The 19,269-nt window shown below is 47.9% G+C and overlaps 1 protein-coding gene across 1 annotated transcript in view; it reads left to right on the top strand.

Annotated features, from left to right (window-relative positions):
- ATAD1 (ATPase family AAA domain containing 1) overlaps positions 1-19,269 on the top strand; it is a 183,547-nt gene that overhangs the window by 21,486 nt on the left and 142,792 nt on the right. The window contains exon 3 of the mRNA XM_085605575.1: positions 15,363-15,461. Coding sequence (XP_085461701.1) covers positions 15,363-15,461 — 99 coding nt within the window. The remainder of the gene's footprint in view (positions 1-15,362; positions 15,462-19,269) is intronic.

Genomic DNA, 19,269 nt, shown 5'->3' with positions numbered 1-19,269 from the left:
CGCCGAGTGCCGTGCCCTGTACGCAACCTGTTCCCACTCCTTATGGCTTAGTGTCCTACCTAGTTCTGTCTCCCAGCGCGCCCGGCCCGGGTGATAAAAGTGTGAGGACGGTAACTGGAGAAATTTATAAAGATCACTGATGAGCTTCGTGTCGGACGACCGAGTCATGAGCCAGCGCTCGTATTGGGATAGTCTCCTATTCACGGTTTCTCTCACCTGCGGGTTCAGCGCCCAATGTCGGGCCTGCAGGTATCGCATTCTCTCCGCTTCGGGCAGCATGTATTCCTGCCTAAAGCTCGAGAAGGGAATAATCCCCTCCACAGTGTAGAGATGACACAAAGCTCTACAGCCGGCCGCTCGCCAATGGGCGAACGCACCCCTCTGCATACCCGGCGTAAAGTCCGGGTTGTCCACCAAGGGCGTCAGCGGGGACGGAAATGAGGTCAACCCGTATGCCAGGTTTGTGGCGTCCCACACCCTCAGTGGCACTCTGGTGACAAAGGAGGCATAGAGGTTAGCCGGCCGATGTGCCCTTCGCAGGAACGGCACTTCCTGCAGTGGCCTACCCGCCACCGCCTGGTCCTGGAAGAGCCAATGTTTATCTGATTCCCACTTGCTCCATTCCACCAGATATCGCAGATGAGCTGCTTGAAAATATTTTCGGAGATCCGGGACGCCCAGGCCTCCCGCCTCAGGCGCCAGCAGGGAGAGCGCCTGCCTCAGCCTCGGTTTCTTTCCCTGCCACACAAACCGCCCCAGCTCCGACTGCATCTGCCGGATCCACCCAACCGGCGGCGCCAACGGGAGCGCCCGGAACAAATAGAGAATCTGGGGCAGGATAGTCATTTTTATGGCTGCCACCCTGCCTAGTAACGACAGAGTACCGCGGTCCCACCTGGCAAGTTCGGCCCGTATCTTCCTACCTAGGCTAGCGTAATTGACCGCCGTCATCTCCGGCAAGGTGGGGGCTAGCTGTATCCCCAGGTACCGGATCGTGCCCGTTGACCAAACTATCGGGGCTAGACGCTGCAGTTGCGTCCGGGTCACCGGCGAAAGCGACAAGCCCAGGGCCACCGATTTCCCCATATTCATCTTAAATCCGGAAACTGCTGCGAACGAGGTCAGTTCCGCAAGGCATGCCGGCAGGGCCCAGAGCGGTTCCCCCAGAGAGAAAAGCACATCATCCGCATAGAGGCTGACAGCGTGATAGAACCCACCCATTTTCACTCCTCTCACCTCTGGGTTATCCCTAATACGTTGCGCGAACGGCGCCATGTACAAGGCAAACAGTATGGGTGACAACGGGCAGCCCTGCCTCGTGCCCCTCTCGATGTGAAAGCTCCCGGAGCTGCAACCGTTAACTCGCACCACCGCGGTCGGAGTCCCGTAACAGTTGAATATCATGTTACGGAATTTATCCCGTATCCCCACTTTCTCGAGCACTTGCTCTAGGTAAGGCCAGTGCACCCGATCGAAAGCTTTTTCGGCGTCTACCGCCAGCAGCATTCTCTCGCCCCGGATCCGCGACGCCTTTTCTATGATGTGCACAATCCGTTTGGTGTTGTCCACTGTCTGCCTCCCGGGAACAAAACCTGCCTGATCGGGACCTACGAGCCCCGGCAGCAGGGGGGCCAATCGAGTCGCTAGGATCCCCGTGTATACTTTGAGATCCACATTCAATAAGGATATCGGCCGGTAGGAGCCACATTGCGAGCCGTCTTTCCCCGGTTTAGGGATAACCGTAAGTGACGCCCGCAACAAGTCCCGCGGCATCGTCCCCTGTTCCGCGAAGGTGTTAAAGAGGCGTGCGAGGATCGGTGCGAGTGTAGTGCAGAACGTTTTATAGAAGAAAGCGGTAAAGCCATCCGGCCCCGGGGATTTACCGAGCTTGAGACTGGCAATGGCTGAGATCACCTCTTCCACTCTAATGTCCCTGTCCAGTCCCCCCGCCTGCAGCGGCGTCAGCGTGGGCAGCGAGACCGAGTCTAAGTACCCTCTCGTGGCGCGTTCGTCCGGGGGTTCTCCAGCATATAGGTCCGCGTAATATTGGCGGAAAGCCTCCGCGATGAGGCCGTCCTCCGTGACGCTCGACCCCGAGGGGTCGGTGATCCCCTTCACCCGGTGCTTCTGTCTCGCCACTCGGAGCCTGCTCGCCAGCAAGCGGCCGCACCAATCCCCGCCGGCGTAGTAGGCATGCTTAAGGCGAAGCGCGGCGTATTCTGCCCGGTCCCTATCCAAAGCGACCAGGGTCTTTCTCGCTCCCTGGAGCTGCCGCCATATCCGTGGAGCCCCCGTTCGGCGATGCACTTGTTCAAATTCCCTGACTTTCTGCGTAAGTTCCTCCCGCTTGCCACGTCTATGTGCATTATCCGCCGCCGATATCGCAATGAACTCCCCTCGCAAGACTGCCTTCAGAGCTGCCCATTGCGTCGCCCTGTAGGTTTCCGTGTTCTCATTGTGGGATTGGTACTCCCGGATCGCGGCGGTCACCTGTTTGATGACGTCCCCTCTGTGTAGTAAGGTGTCCCGAAGGCGCCACACTCCAGGGGTAGTATACACCGGCGGTACCGAGAAGATGGCCGTCACCGGGGCGTGGTCCGACATGGAGATTACTCCTATGTCTGCCGCCGTGTCCAGCGTGCTGACTGGCTCGGTCACTAGAAAGTGATCCAGCCGTGCGTAAGTTTTATGTGCGTGCGAGTAAAAGGTGTAGTCTCGGTCCGTCGGGTGCAAGTGACGCCACAGATCCCTCAGTCCCATGTCTACGAGTTGAGCCCTGCTGCCCGCTGAGAACTCCCCCGCTTGCTGCGATCGTTGGGCAGATCTATCCAGTGCCGAGTCGAAGACGAGGTTAAAGTCTCCCCCTACAATTATGTGTCTGTCCGGCGTAGCCGCCACCTCCCCCAGTGCAGCCTCGAGAAATCTATCCTGCCGGTCATTCGGGCTATATAGAGATCCGATTGTGAAGGCTATGCCCGCCACCCGGAATCTGTAGACCAATAAACGGCCCCGCTGCTCCGCTAGCTTGTGGAGGACCTCACCCCGAAATCGTCGAGCCACCAGTATCGCTACCCCTGCCGTTTTGGTGTTATTAGAGGAGAAGAACTGCGTGGGGAATTTATGGGAACGCAGTCTGGCGCAATCCCTGGGTAGGAGGTGCGTTTCCTGAAGCAGACAGATGTCCGCCTGAGTCTCGTCCAGTAAGGAGAGCACTGCCCGCCGTTTGGTCGGGTTGTTAAGGCCCCGTACATTAAGTGTCACTATTTTAAGACTTGTGGGTGACATATAGTAGTGGTGTCTCTCCCGCTCTGTGTTTCCCCGGTGTCAAATGGCGTCGCCATGAGGTTGCTGTTCCTGTCTTGCCCTCTTCCCTTGTCTTGCAATCTGTCCTGCTCTGGATGGTGCCCCCTCCCCGCCCCCTGACCTGTCACCCCTACGCTCCGTCCTGGTGTAGAGCCCGCTCTCTCATCCCCATCTTGCCGTAACCTCAACTGCCCCCCCCCACCTCCCAACCTGATCCCCCAACTCAATCCAACAACTGCCCAACAACACCCCCCTCCCTAACCCCAATTCCCCTGTCTGCATAGTCCAAGTCCGGTCCTCTAGAGGACAAGTCTTTGGTAACCCTTTCCAGTGGACGGTAGGCCAACTACCCCCCCCCCCCCCCCCCGGCCAGCCCCCTCCCCCCCTCCCCCCCCCCCCAGCCTGAAACTGAAAGCTGATGTATCCTCATATGATCTCCCCCCGGAGCAGTTCTATGCCGTTAATGCGACGTCGCCGGGACCAGTGTTCTCGACTACCTCTGGAGCCGCTCTGTCCACTTCAGCCCGATCGGCTGGTGCGTCCCGCCTCGCCGGGCGGTCCCGGGAGCGCCGCCCGTTTACCCGCTGCCAGTCGCCTCCCCTGGCGCGCCCCCGACGTGGGGCAGGTGCATCTCCCTCTCCTTCTGGCAAGCCCAGGATGCCGCAGGTTTCCCGCAGGGAGCGCAGCTGATGCTGAACCCCGTTCCACCTAAAGATGAGCCTGAAGGGGTGGCCCCAAGCATAGGGAACCTGGTGTTCTCGGAGAAAATCGGTGGCGGGTTTGAACATCCTCCGCTTCTGGAGCGTGATTGCCGACAAGTCCTGATAGAGGGCTACCGCGTGCCCCCGGAAGGTCAGAGGCTGCCGCCTCCGCGCCTCTGCCATGATCCGTTCTTTAAGTGCGAAGTCAGGGAGGTAGGCGAGGATGTCCCGGGCCGGCGCCGGTCCCCTCCGCTGTGCCCCCACTCTGTGGGCCCTGTCGATTCGGACTTGGAACCCTTCTGGTTCTCCGAGGACCTCTCGGAACCGCGCCCCCAAGTAGTTGGCAATGTCCGTCCCCTCCTCCGACGATGGGACTCCCCGGACCCGTATGTTGTTTCGCCGAGACCTGTTTTCCAGGTCTTCGGCATGGGCCTGGAGATCGATCTGCTAGTCACGGAGCCTCAATACCTCCTGTCGCAAGTGCTCAACCTCCTCATCCCTTTGTTGGCTAGTCTCTTCCACCGTGGCCACCCGCTCGCCTAATCCGTCCACCTCTCGTTTGATCTCCCTCACCTCACTGGCTACTTCTTTCTTCAGGACCTGAAAGTCTTCCCGCAGGGATCCGAAGAGGGATTCCATAAAGGATCTTGTGCCGTGGGCTGGGGGGAGATCCTGCTGCAAAATCAGGGCTAGGGGTTCAGCGGAGCGGGAGCCGACAGAAGAAGCGTCCGCTCACTCCGCCATCTTGGCCACGCCCCTGTTTTTGTGTTTAAAAATCAAATGCTTATAGTAATAAGTGAGCTGTTTGATAATTTACACATATATATTTGTGTTGTCAGCTTTAAAGATTGAGGCTTCGCCGTATCGGGTAGTCTAAGATGGAGCTGGAAAGCTTGCTCAACCAGGATTCTGTGATGCAGATTTTGTCAAGAATATACTCCAGATGTGCATTTACCAACCTGGCATTTAGAAGTATGCATGACCGATGAAGAAGTGGTGGGGTCTGGCTAGAGTTCTCAGTCTGGTTATATTGATGCGTATGAGGGTGCAGGATGCGTATGCTTCTGGGAAGGTGGGTATTTTACTTCCCTTTTCCTCCTGATGATGAGAATTATGAGATTGAGTATGTGTAGCCACATTATTATAGCGTAAGCGTGAATGTGAATGCAAGTGAGGGAAGATAAGTCTTCGATATCAGATCAGCCATGCATCCGGTAGCTGTCCGATTTAAGATGTTAGTTGGATTCAATGTGCAAATACTGAGGGAGTTTGGGACTAGCCGTAATAAAAGGGGCGAGTAATTCTTAAATTGGAATGGGTACATCAAGCTTTAACCAGAGATAAGTTAGAGATTCAGATGCATTGATATGGTATGTGTGTTCTGCAAATGCCTTTATCGTTTAAGTATCATTGCCAGAATCTAGTTGGTGTCCTATTACAAATTGTAGCTCTATCAAAAGGCAGCAAGGGACACTTATTTCTGTGAGCTTCAGTTTTGGTGAGAATTGTGTGGTAAGGCATAGTATTTTCCTTGGAATTAATCAATCTGTGCTCCTAAATATGGCAGCTGCATAGTACCTGATGTGAAGGAGACAAGGCTGAAGTAGACTCATTGTGCAGTTCAATGGTGGTGTGCAAGCTGGGCAATTACTGGCAGATTACAAATTGAGAGCCGGCTTATGGTTCACCAAGAGCAACATGTGTACTGGGTTCTAGCTCCCAGAACGGGAGGCATGAGTCCTCTAAAACAGTGGTTCTTGATTGCTGTAAGTGTTTAGAACACAACTAGAATGTTAGACTAGGAACCACAGCAATTTTAGCAGTCTTTAAGCCCCACATGTAGTCAGGGAGACATCATGGAAATGAGACTGGTTCACATAGTTGAAGGTCTTTATGAAGGATTCCTGGAACTGGAGCCTTTGTTTGAAAATGGCCCAGAGATTAAGGAGGTTGAGTCTGCCATAAGTTGGATCAGGTTATGGGTGATGGCGGCTGTGCATGGTAGTCTCAAAACGTGGTGCTTTAGTCCAGTCTTAAAGGACTTGACAGGCTGGTCACTGTATTCCAGAAAAATGTGTATGAAGGGAGTTTGTATATGATGTTCTATAGAATTGGGTAAAGGCAACTCTTAGTAGGAAACACCACTTGAGGCTTTTGGGCTGACTCGTTTAGGGTGAGCTTAGGCAATCTTGTTTTGGAAGTTGGTGACAGGCCTCTGCTTCCGTTTTCCCTCTCCTCTAGAGTAAATTGCAATCATTCATTTTGATTTGTCTTCTAGTACCATCCACTATTTTGCCCCCATATCCACGTTGCCTCACAGATTCCGAACTGGCGAGGCACCCAGCTGTGGGAGAAAGTGAACAGTATGGTATGCCGGGACAAAACCTTTATCACCTCAAAATCTATTGTGCAAGGGAAACCCATTGTTGCATTGTTCAGTGCCATTAACATCCACATGTACTGATGAATCTACTGGTTCAGTAGTAACCAAATCCTGTACATAATATTCAAAACACTGGTTAACTGTCGCTCTAACTATATGAAGCAAAAGGAATCTCCCATTCTGTACTCCAGAGGACTAGGTGTGTCTAGTGATGAGCACCGTCAGGCTGTCCGGCCGTGCATGGAAGAAGGTTGTGCAGATACAGAAGGCTGCAAAGAAACTCCCTCCTCTCCTCTACATAGAGATTTATAGGAGAGAAAGGTATTGACCTCTTTAGTGTGGTGAATGCTCCATTGACGCCCAGCGCACTACCGCCGTACTGCAAAGGATGTCACTAGGTTCCCCACCACGGAGATTCTGAAAATCCTTCTTGCTTCCTCATATCCGTAGTTTGGTTATTTATCTTTTTGTGTACTGTGATGGGCCCAGTTCGCTGAAATCACTTTAAACAAAAGTGAATGCAGACCTCACTTTTAGTCTTTAACTTGGGATGGGGGCTCTGTGGTCCTAACTCTGTCTTCTCCACCTCCCGGAAGTCTGATCTGTGTGAAAGAGGTAGCACTGAAAAGGCGATTCCCTCAAGTGGTCACTGTTTAGGGAGCGCCCTCTGAGTGGTCCCCCCAATCAGGCGTTGTTATTATCAATTGAATTTCTCTCCTTTTTTAGAGCGAGGGACCATCCGGTCTGCCGAAGGCAGAACCGGAAGTCCGGAGATTTCATGTTTCTTAGAGTGGCTATTTAGCCCGCCTCTCTTTTTGGCTCTCCTCCATTGGCTGGCTTCCTAAACGGAGGCCAGCCATTGGAGGAGAGAGTCGTCCCTCCAAATAGGCTCCGTCTTTTTCAGATTCGGGGGCGTGTTCCATGCTGTTCTTTCCACTTTGTAGCCACGCCCTTTTTCGAACAGCAGGAACACACCCTCGAATCCGAAAAAGTTTGGAAGCTTCCATCCGCCATTTTTAGGTCTCGGCGATCTCGGTCCCCGAATCCGAAACCGCCGCTGCCTTTCTCCGAGGCATTTCTGCTTCGCCTCGGAGAAAGGCAGCGGTGTTCATGGCTCTCGCCAGGTAAGGCAACAGTTTTGCCAGTACTTGTTTTCTCCTGAACCTTCTCTGTATTTCCTTCGCTGCCCATCGTTTTCGGCCTGAGATCAGTGCCTGCTCCGGGACAACTTGGACACCCCCACGCCACTCCGGGGGGCAGGGGCCGAGGGATTTCAGGGGCGCATAACACTGTGCTCAGCAGTTCATTGTTCTTCCTGTCCTGTGCCTCATGTACAGCTAAACCGGCCTGTCCTCATTTTACGGGGAGTGGGTAAGCTTTTCCCTCTAGGAGCACGAGTTCGGTGGTAGAAACACTTCGGGCCTCGAATGGCTGCTGCTAAAACGGCGAAGAAAGCTCACACTGCCGCAGGAAGAGGGGTATTTTGCAGTGCTTTTATTGATTAGCTTCATTATTCTTCCCTGCCTGCTCCTTATTGTTTGTGCTGTTTTGTCCAGAATCTTCTTGAGGTTTCCATGGAGGTACCCACCTTCCCGGGCTCACCTTTCAGGGTTAATTCTCGGGGGAGAGGAGGGTTAATCGGTGATTTGATAGCAGGCAAACACGGTTCTGTTGATGTTTCCTCTGGGCTTGCAACCTCACAGATTTATGCTGCCGTTGAACTGTCAACTCAGTGTTTGGGTGGTTGTAAATAGATAGCAGTTGAAATGCCCGACCCTGGCTGCTGTTATTAATACCAACCTGGACCTTGAGAGGAAGCTGAGTAATCCGTTTTTATCCCCGGTCAATTTGGTGTACTTCATGGGCGTCTGTTGTTTTTTTGTAAGGTGATGCATATTTGACACACAAATTGATAGGCATGAAGAAATACGATTGCATTTTATAGAGGGGGGCATGTGCGTTAGTGTTCCGAAAGCACGCTGATCCATTTCTGAAGGCCAATGATGTGGGAGAGGAATATATCAGGGAGAGACTTCATCGAGTGAAGAAGGAAGTGGTTACCCCATTGCTTTGCCTGTGTTATGCTGCGTTCAGCTGCGTTTGGTAATTGAGATAAAACAGACCAAGGTCTAGAAATGTGCAGTAAAATGGTGTACAACGTAGATCACATGCCGCATGTATTGGGTCTCAAAACGGAAAGCAGAGGGCAGAAGGAATTCGACAACTGTCATATTCCTCAACTAGGGTAGTAAAGTTGTAAAGTGTGCCAGGCCTGGAAAATACTGCTTCTTGAAGTGGCCATGACCCTAAACCTCAGCAAAAGTAACGAAACCGTAACGTGGTATAACACTTTGACGTAGGAGAGCAAAACCAAGATTTGTAAATCAGGAGGCAGCATGTTTTTTTGTCAGAAATAGCGCATCTCAACAAGAAACGCTGTACGACAGCAACCAAATGTAGAACATGAGGACTGGTCAGTTGGCATGTACATGAACTGATTGGGTTAGGGAGTATTGCTTAATGAATGGCACATACTTTATGATGGATAAAAAACATTCACCGGGGGAAGACCTGGAGTTGCATGTCTGCGATAGGCCAGAAGTACCAGGAACGCAACTCATGTTTGGGATTGAGACTTCTAGTTCTATGGTGTACTTCAAGGGCTTTCTTCAAATTTGCATCTTAAAATGGATGAGGGAGATCTCATGGAAAAATGACGAGGCAGAAACCTACAAATCAGGCCAGTGGGAGGCATAGAAGCTTTAGAGCGTGATAACCTAGTTGTTAATGCTTTTGGCAAGGTGGGCTGCTGTTACGGACAAGGCGCTGAGGGTTGATATCACCACTATTTTGACGTAATTGAACGGATCCGGGGGTTGGAATGTGTGGAGAAGTATGATTGAGCCTGGTGAGTGTTTGTGCGTAGGGTAAACATTTTAATAATTAGTGGGGTCAATGGGCTGTTGAAACTTTAGCTGTTTTGGGGATGAGAGAATGGTTTGGCTAGATACTTAAAAATTAAAGGTGCAAGTGCTGGATGAGTGCTAAAGGTGGGGTGTTTGAAATTGATTAAGCAAATGGCAGTGGATAAAACGTATGTGAAAAACACCACGTGTGTGGCTGGAGTGAATAACCATAGAGGTTCTGCAATCCAGATGTTTGTCACATAGAGCCAAGTCATTTATTTAGCCCTGTCTACCTGTTTCTTAGGGATCCTAATTCATAATTTTGTCGATTGTTTTATTAAATCAGTGCCACTCTTAAAATTGTATGGATCACAGTTTAAATATCAGATCTGGACAGAGAGTGGTACGTGTAGAGAGAGAGAAAAATAAGTTTAGCAACAGTATAGGAGTTACCTTCAAATGCTGTCCAGGATGGATCTTCTATGCTGCCCTATTGTAGTTGGAAATAAATAAAATCATACAGCAATGATCATGCCAAATCAATGGGCGCTTCTGACAACTAAGGGTGTCCTTATTTTTTTGTTTGGAAACTTGAAAAGGATTTTAAATGAACATAAGGATGCATTAAGAGTTGTTCTATTTCTAGCAGTAGGCTCAACGTTTTAATCTGAAAATGATTTCTGATTCGTGTTTAGGATATAGTCCAGTATGGTTTCCTGGGTATTTTATTTACCTTTTGGGACTATTTGCTACCCTGCATGGACATAATACATTTCCGCGTGGAAACTTGCCCGTCAGCTAAATTCTTCTTGTGTGTGGCAATTGGTTAATACGTGCGTTTTATTCAGCTATTATGTGTCGATGACTTCATATTGCGTGTCATTGTCTACCTCTGCCTATAACAAACATAAGCAGGTGTAATGAGAGTTCGCTCAGAAGCGAGAGCGGAGAGATGAGAGTTCCTGTCATGCGAGCGAAAACCAATGCCTGCTAACAAGATGCTCAGTTTTATTTTAAAGCTTGGTTTGTGTTTTATTAATGATGAATTTTAATTTTGAACCCATGAATAAAGAAACTGCTGCTGCAGATCCTGATGTTCGTTAAATATTTTTCAGTTAGTTCATGGTATTGCCCTTGGTGTCATGTTAAGCTTTTCAAATGGGTTCGGCAGCTCTTCATCATTATGGATAATTATCAGACTTTGTTTATTAATCTTTGTGTGATTTCCAATTCTATGATTGGTACTGGTCACCCATTATGGTGATGTGGTATGATTACACATGATAGAGCAACGTGGGGCCTACAGTTTGTGGAGAAACCGATTAAAAGTATTTTTTGGTGGGAAGTAAGTGTGCCAACTTCTGTACTTTAAATCCTATAACATTGACATGTTTGGTTAATAGAATACCACTACTCAGAAACAATTGAACTCTAATATCGTGTGACTAGGGGTGCGTTAAATCCGAAATGAAAATGTGTTTCTTTAACTTGACTTTTCGTACAAGATTGCTGTGGCAATAGGTATCACATATGCAAAAAAAAAGCTAATGCCAATAGAAATGACAATGCCATTTATTTAGGGATACAAAAATGATTAAAAAAAATAATGAGCAATACCAATAGCTCTACCTATAATATTGCCGAGACCATTGCATTGTAAATGCTTGTTTTTACTTCCAAATATAAACCAGTATGCAAGAAGACAGACATTTAGCAGCGTGCCCTCCGTGTCAAATGGTGGATTAGGTATCCCCAAATTCAGAGATGTAAAAATCATCAGTATTCCAAAGCTTAGTATTGTGTGCACATCATAGGTTTCCTTCATACCCTTTTTTCATTCGTTAAATGTTACCATAGGAATTGAAGCATAGTCTGTATACAATAAAATATCATTATTGGCTGCAGCTCAGTTGTGGGCTCTTGGTGTTTGTTGGTTGTCAAAAACACACAATTCTATGGGTTCTGCGATCAGAACAGTCTGACGGATGTAACTGGATCTTAGTTTTGAAAATTGGCAAGATGAAAAGTTCCCCATTTAAAAACAGTTATGTTTTTGGTATATTTTAGCCATTTTTTTTTTTTGTCCCCATCCATGGGAATCCTCACGCCCTGGATAGCTTTAGAATCCACAACATGTGGAGGGAGTGATGGGTGAGCATGAAAATTTGGCCTGGGTACCTTTTGTGGGGAAAATGTTCCAAAGGCTTAATTGCTTAGTGCCCAAACACCAAGAAAGGGCTCAACACTGGAGCAGAAAAAGCCTCCGCAGCTAAGGGGTTAAGAAACTCGCAGACCTCAAAAAGGCCATAAGCTCTCTGCCATACACCTTGGATGGATACCGTGCGATGGGAGGTTAAGTAGGGTTGGATAGAAAAGAGAGTCTTGGGACCTAGGACGGTTGTCGCATGACCTGGTTTGGGAGGGATGTAGGGTGGGGCGAACGGGCTCACAGCTAGGCTCTTCTATTCTGACAACGACCACGCTTAATGGAAAACCACTCTAAGACAATTAAAGTCAGAAAAAAATGCAGGCAATTGAAAGTAAGGCTGATTCACCACAAAAGTTCAGTGTACGGTCATATTCCAAAATATTGTCACATCAACCCTCAAGCAATTGTTGTCCTTTCTCATCTATGTTGTGATTTAAAGATGGTGTAGAGTGGAAACTAAGGCACACAGCATAGATGTGCCTGGGTGTCTGGCTTTATCTTTAGGCTCCAGAGATACTCTTCAGCTTAGCTCTGTAGAAAAGAAAATGGTCTCGCAGACAAATTAAAGGAAACGTAAAATGAAGCAAAATAAGGTCAGACATTAATTTTGGACAAAATTAAGACCCAATGCGGTTCATTAGCCCACTTAATGAAAGTATTCTCTCTAGAGTACAAGGAAAAGCCAACATCAAGAAGAGTAAGATTTGAGTGTCCTCTTTAAACCATTAATCTCTGGTAATTGAGCACACACCTGAGAATTTATCAGAAAAATGTTGCACTTCAGCACTTACTCAAACTTTCTCCATATACCCTCCAACCTAGCCTTTATGTTCCAATTTTTTTTAAAATTAGTTTGTTGACTCACATCAAACATTTAACATCTTCACAATTGCTTTAAGTACATTGCAAAGCTTCAAGGGACTTTTCACTATATTATAGTTCTAAATCCAGGCCTCATTATGGGTACCCTCTCTTTTATGCACTATCCAATATGTACTGTAATGACCCTCTCGCTCTTTTTATAACAGAAAAAGAAAAAAACACACAAGTCGAGAAAAAATGCTTACACAGCACAACAATTTACAACCGGTTCTAACTACCCTCCCTCACTCCTCCCCCCCCCCTGACCGGTATTCTCTGTTCTTACATTTAGGAGTTCTCTAGGGATCCACAGGCCTTTCATTCTAAGTCCTCTCGGAATTTGGGAGTGTTTGATCCTCTTCTGTTGACTGCAGCAAGCGAAGGTATTTCGGGCAAGTGATTTCATTAAACTACGTCAATAGGTGTGAGAGGAAGGGCCTCCACACTTCCTTGAATGACATTTCAGCATTTGTCAGCGTTGCGTTAATACGACCCATTCCGAGTATATACAACAGCCTATAAAGCCATCCTAAGTATGTGGGTATTGTTTGTGTCCCCCAATGTGCTAATATATTTTGGAGAGCCGCCCCCAGCGCTAGCCCCATCTGCCTACCTCTGCTAGATTTTAGTGGAAATGTGATTGGATTGGGCAAACCTGGAACCACGTACGCTGAGACTCTTGAGATCTGGGTTTCAGACTGGTGATCGATTTCATCCAGAATTCTAGTCCAATAAGCTGTCAAAGCCTGGAATTCACACAATATGTGCACTAGAGTCCCCTCTTTCTCACATCCCCTCCAGCATGTGGGGCTGCGATCTGGGTTACCCCCATTAAGACGCACAGGAGTAAGATACCAATATATAGCAATTTTGGTAGTCGTCTCTATGCTGGACACATTGCATGTGTGTGCTTAGCCCTACAATAAATTTCTCCCCACTCCTTTGATAAATCCCTTCCCAACTTCTTCACCCATCTTTTTTGGCTGGGCGTGGGGTGCAGTGAGGCTGGTTGTTGCAGCATAGCAGAGAGTTCTGAGATCAGTCCCTTGTCATTCTGTTTTGTAATCAGCCATTTTTCATATTCCGTTAATTTACGGCTAACCTGTGGCCTTATGGCTGGGTTGAGCAGCCAATGCCGGATTTGCAAATATCGTAGTCTTTCCAATTCCGGCAATCCATAAACCTGTCTTAGCCGTGGAACGGGGATGATGCTCTCCAAGTCAAACAGGTGTCCGGTTGATCTGCATTGTGATTCCTGCTATGCTATAAAAGCCTTATTCTCCATTCCCGGAGTGAAATAGTTATTTTCTAAAAGAAGTGTCGTAGGTGAGGGGAACGTTGTGAGCTTCCTTTTAACCGCCTCTCCGTCCCAAATCTTCATCACGGTATTCGTGATTGGTGACCTCCTGGAAGCTTTGTGGCCTATCTGGTTTCTTTAAAAAAGTAATTTTCCACAGTGAAAGCCCCGCTTCCACCCTATCTTGGAATAACCATCTCTTCTCCGACTCAGTCCTGTTCCACTCGACCAGAAATGCAGCAAACACCTGCTCTGTTGTCACAACTTCCTCATGTCTCTATGCATGGCTATTACGTTGTAGGTCTTTCCCACGCAAGATAGGTATATTTAAGGTATGTGTGTGCATCATCCAGTGATTGTTAGTATTTCGTAAGTATTGTGAGACTTCAAGGTAGATACTAAGCTACTGCACAAGTTAAATTACTACTTTTTCTGTACTCCTGAGTGATACTTTTCTTTCATATGTCATCTGAGTGGCTTTGTGACTGTATCAGTGTGTGTGTGCCTGTATGGGGTGAGTAAGTGTCTGTGTGAGTGGCTGGATAGTTGGATGAGCGGGTGTGTGAATGGTTTTATGGGTGTGAGTGTCTGTGTAAGTAGCTGTATGTGTGAGTGAGTGGCTGTTTGAGTGGGTGTTTTAGGTTAACTGAGTGGCTGTGTGGGTGGCTGTGTGAGTGAGGAGTCTGAGTGCTTGTGTAGGGATGACTGAACGGATATGTAAGTGGGTGTCTGAGTAGTTGTATGTGTGTGTAAATGGGTCTGTTAAGATGCGGTATGGGTGAGTGAGTGATCAGTAGGTGATCTGTTGTGGGCTTACCAAGAAAATGCAGTGGCTTGGAGCCCACCATTGCTTACCATTAGTTTCTTTGCCGTAACTCCTATTTGCCTGCTTCCTATTAGATTTTTTTGTCAGTCTTGGTTTTGTCCCTGCCGTGAAGCAAGGCCTCTTTAGTCAGGTCTTTTGCATTTTTCTTTTTTTTTAAGCACTCCATGATCGTGCATGCAATTTCCTGCTGTCTGCCTTGTGAGCTTTTATGCCTCCTTGCGCTCTATGTGCTTCTCTCCCACCAGCCACATTTTTGTTACTCTTTCGCCCTTATGATACTGCTTCCTGCACTCCACGTTGCTCTCTTTCTCCATGTGCTTCTGCCCCCCCCCCACACTCCATGTTGCTCTCCATCGCCTATGTTCTCTCCCACTTGTTGCATCTCCCCACTCAGTGTTTATTTCTTTTTTTCTTTTTTTAAGCCCTCCGTTTTAAAAATGCTTCTGGGCTACTTTTTACTAATTTACTGATCCATTTCGAATTGGTGAATAAAAACACAAAACTTTGCAAGTGCATGAATGTGTGTGCCTACAAGATGATGTAACAGTCTCGTCATTAGGTCTTTTTTTTTTTTTTAAATGTATGTATTTATTTTGTTGCTCTAGTGCAATGCTGCAGAGATGCTGTCCAGCATGGCTAAAATCATTAAAGTCTATAGGTCTCGTAGGCCTATACCTATTGGGTATATTGTCAGAGTTTGAATTATGTAATAAAGCCATATTGGATCACTGTGGCTCTCTGTATTGTGTTACATCAATTTTCAAGTGGGATAGTCTACAGGAGATTGCTCATGCTATTTACAACACATTTGCTTCTCTCTCATGAATGTGTCCCTATCCACACTTGAAATAGAATTATATTGTTTTTTTCTTCTAGGCAGAGAAGCTAATGAAACAAATTGGTGTGAAAAATATAAAGCTTACAGAATATGAAATGAGCATTGCTGCCCATCTCGTGGACCCTCTCAATATGCAAGTAAGAGACTGTTTTGAAATATAAAGCCAGTAACTGCTTTATGATTATCCCTGTATGTCAAGCACACATTGCCATGACTGTATCCTGCATTCACAGTGTAGTGCTATTTGTGACACACTCCTTGCTTACCTGCCTCCAGGCATACACTTTTCACTTTGTAACTGGTGTATCCAATCATTTTGTCTCTAAAGCGTACATTGCTCTCTGCTACCTTCCACTTTTCGCCATTGAATTGCATAACATTGTCTGGCCCCTTCATTTCTTGCTCACCAGCAGGTTGGAGTGTTTCAGCATTTAATCTGTTCCGGTTTGGCACTGCTGGAGTGGTAAGCCCAGCTGTAGTGAAGCTTTCACAGGAATGCCACAGTATCCTTATTCCACTGAAGGTTATTGATGTATTTGAGCCTCCTGGTCCAGCACTGCTCATCCCATAAAGAGGGGTATCCTCCAACGTGGTTAAGGTGTTGAGCAAGGGCCTCCTTGTGTTAAGCATGATTCTACCTGAATTACTGTCACGCCATAGCAGGAAATGTTAATCACTGTACCCAGCAGATATTCTATTTTAAAAGACCAGTCTCCAGTTTGTGTTTCCATGAACTGTCAAAATGTCTATTTTCTCAGTGAACAGTGTGCTTCTAATCCACTGAAGAGTTTGGAGTGGTGAATAGCTAAGATTCTTACTGCTGGATGTTTGTACAAAAAAACATAACCTATCAACTTGCCAATGTGTCAATTTTGTGTTTCGTGTAAATTTTCTGTCCTGCACAGAAGAAAACACTTGCGCACTGCGCCGCAATATATTGTTAAAACTGGTTTGTTGTATCAAAATATACTACAATTGTCCTCACCACAGTCTGGGATTTGCTATGTCTGAATAATTAATTTAGAGATAATTATTTAGATTGAAAACTATCAGTCTTGATTAGCAAAGTCTTGATTCTTTAATAATACTCAGACCTATCTAGATGTTATTCAAGTAGATGGTTTCCAGAGGGATCATTGTGTTTGAGTACATTGGATGCCCAGATTTATCTGTGGGATAGAGTGTAACCTTGTTTTTGATCCTATCACACTGTAAGAGAACCATCAATTCCCTTACCTCTGAACGCAGTGCAAAGGCAGTTGGAAGCCAAATCATGTTACCACTCCTCTAAATACAGTCCTTAAACAATGAACTCCTCCAGTGTCTTGAACAGGACTGTTCTTTACTTCAGGGCACCATTCAACACCTTTAAAGCTTTAAGCGACCTCTTGTATCAGCCTTTTTGTTGTTTAAAAAAAAAAAGCCTTCTATTGTTGGGAGTGTTTTTTTTTTTACTTTGTTATGGTACTGCTCTTTGTGAAGTACCATTCCCTTGAGGGAAAGGAGTCGGAAAAAGACCCTTGCAGTCTGTGTGCCTACTTTCTCCCCTTGTATTTCAGGCCACAAATAGAATGCCCCGTAGCGGACTGTATTGCGTGCCATTGATGAAATGCCCATGTATCTGCCTGTATTGTGTTGTAAATGAAATGTACCATGTGCCAAAATATGTCAGCACGATCCCATAAAAACATGTTCGAGGCATATGAGCTGCAGATCACACACTGAGGATAAGATCGCCATCTGGTGTTGGGCTCGGATGATTGCAGGTTGTTGTTGTCTTCGGAGAAGCCTTTGGTCACGAGGTTGGTGACTCCTCCCCTGGACAACAGTGCGCATGGGCATCCACTCCATCGGCAGATTGTTTTTTTCCGCCATTGGGTTCGGATGAACTTTTTTCCGCTCCAGCAGAAAACTTCCAGCAATCGATTTAACTCTTTGATTTGTATTCCATCGACGTCGACATCAACTCGGACCGGTTCCGGAAGCGGCTGATGGACAGGACACCCTTCAAAAAATGCCCCCAGTGTGGAGCGAAGTTCCCCCACAGTGACCACCACGAGGTTTGCAACCTCTGCCTGTCGCCGGAACACAACGAGTCCACCTGTCCAGCTTGTTCCGCTTTCCGTTCGAAGAAGACCCTCCGGGACCGAAGAGCTCGACGCCATATTATGGCCAAACCAGCTCCAGAACCGGAAGACATCTTTGCTCAAGATGTTCCCGAAGACGACACCGAAGATCTCGAGATCGTGTCCGAAGCCGACGATTCCGATGACCTCATCACTCCAGGGCAGCGTGTGAGTACCACCCCCCCTGCCCCTGCCCCATCCAAAAAAGCAGTGGTCAAGACTCCGCCAGTTGGGCCCAGTCGCGACCGGAAATCCTCTTCAGAAGCCCCGCCCTCGGGCCCGGCTCCGAAGACATCTAAGCCTGTGGGTGGCTCGGGCTCGAGCAAACCTCACCTAATTGTGCCTTTAACACCCTCGGCACCCAAACACTCATTGTTGGCACCGAAACAGGCTCCAAGACCGAAATCTCCTTCGGCACAGAAACGTTCCTCGGCACCGAAGTCTCCACCGGCACCGAAACGTTCTTCAACATCGATGCCTAAAAGTCCATCGGCACCGAAAACTCATTCGGCACCGAAACATCAATCGGCACCGAAACCTCAGTCGGCACCGAAAAATCAGTCGGCACCGAAAAATCAGTCGGCACCGAAAAATCAGTCGGCACCGAAAAATCAGTCGGCACCGAAAAATCCATCGGACCCGAAAAAATCATCGGAGCCGAAAACTGCGTCCCCGCCGAAACAAGCTCATAAAGACCCGAAGCGGACGTCACAGACACCACCTTCGGAGCCAGATGATCTTTTTCGACCAGATCCTACTCAGAAGCGGATCTACATCAATCCTAAAACGGGACATGTGACTGCCATCCCATATAAAAAGCGGAAGCTGGACACTACACCTCCCCCAGCTCCCATACGGAAAAAGGACTGTGCTACTTCACCACTTCGTCCTTCCTCTCCTGTTTTACCTCCTAACCCGTCCCCCCCTCCTCCTCCTGCTTCTCCTTTACCTTTACCTTTACCATCTCCCTATCATTCACCTCCTCCACAGGATGATAATGATGACTTAGGGGGAGGGGCGGACCCTGATTTATTTGATGATCCTGCTGACCCAAACGACCCTTTTACGTTCCCAGACCCAGCACCCATGGATGACTGGTCTTATCCTATACCTGACATGCCTGACCCCACTACCTACCCTTCCAAGCCCTCCCCTCCTGATGACCACCTAGGGTACGGCCAACTTATAAATAGGGCAGCAACATTCCACGGCGTTACAATGCACACAGACGCCATTGAAGAGGACTTCCTCCTTGATACCTTTGAGCAGTCACAAAAGACTGTCCACATACTGCCCATGATCAAAGGGGTTATAAAGCATGCTACTGAAGTCTTTAAGGACCCTGTTCGAGCTAGGGTGCTCAACCCACGCATCGAAAAAAAGTACCGACCAGCCCCGCAAGACCCTGCATACATTAAGGCCCAGCTCCCTTTAGACTCCCTAGTCGTATCAAATGCCAGGAAGCGCGCTAACTCTCAGACAACTGGAGAAACGCCTCCCCCAGACAAGGAGTCTAAGCTTTTAGAAGCCTCGGGCAAACGGGTCGCCGCGCAGGCGGCTAACCATTGGCGTATTGCCAATACCCAGGCCCTGTTAGCCAGGTATGATAGAGCGCATTATGACCAACTTGAGGACCTTATGCAGCATCTGCCTGAACCTTTTAAGTCCCAGGCCTCTGACCTCATCCAAGAAGGCAAATTAATATCTAATGCCTCCATTAAATGCGCCTTAGATGCAGCAGACACTGCTTCTAGAGCGGTCAATACTGGCGTCTTACTCAGACGACATGCCTGGCTCCGTATTTCCGGTTTTAAACCGG

This window comes from Triturus cristatus, chromosome 1_2 (genome assembly GCF_964204655.1).
Source record: "Triturus cristatus chromosome 1_2, aTriCri1.1, whole genome shotgun sequence".
NCBI lineage: Eukaryota > Metazoa > Chordata > Amphibia > Caudata > Salamandridae > Triturus > Triturus cristatus.
The sequence above is the reverse complement of the archived record's forward strand: the minus strand, read 5'-3'. Positions and strand labels throughout refer to the sequence as shown.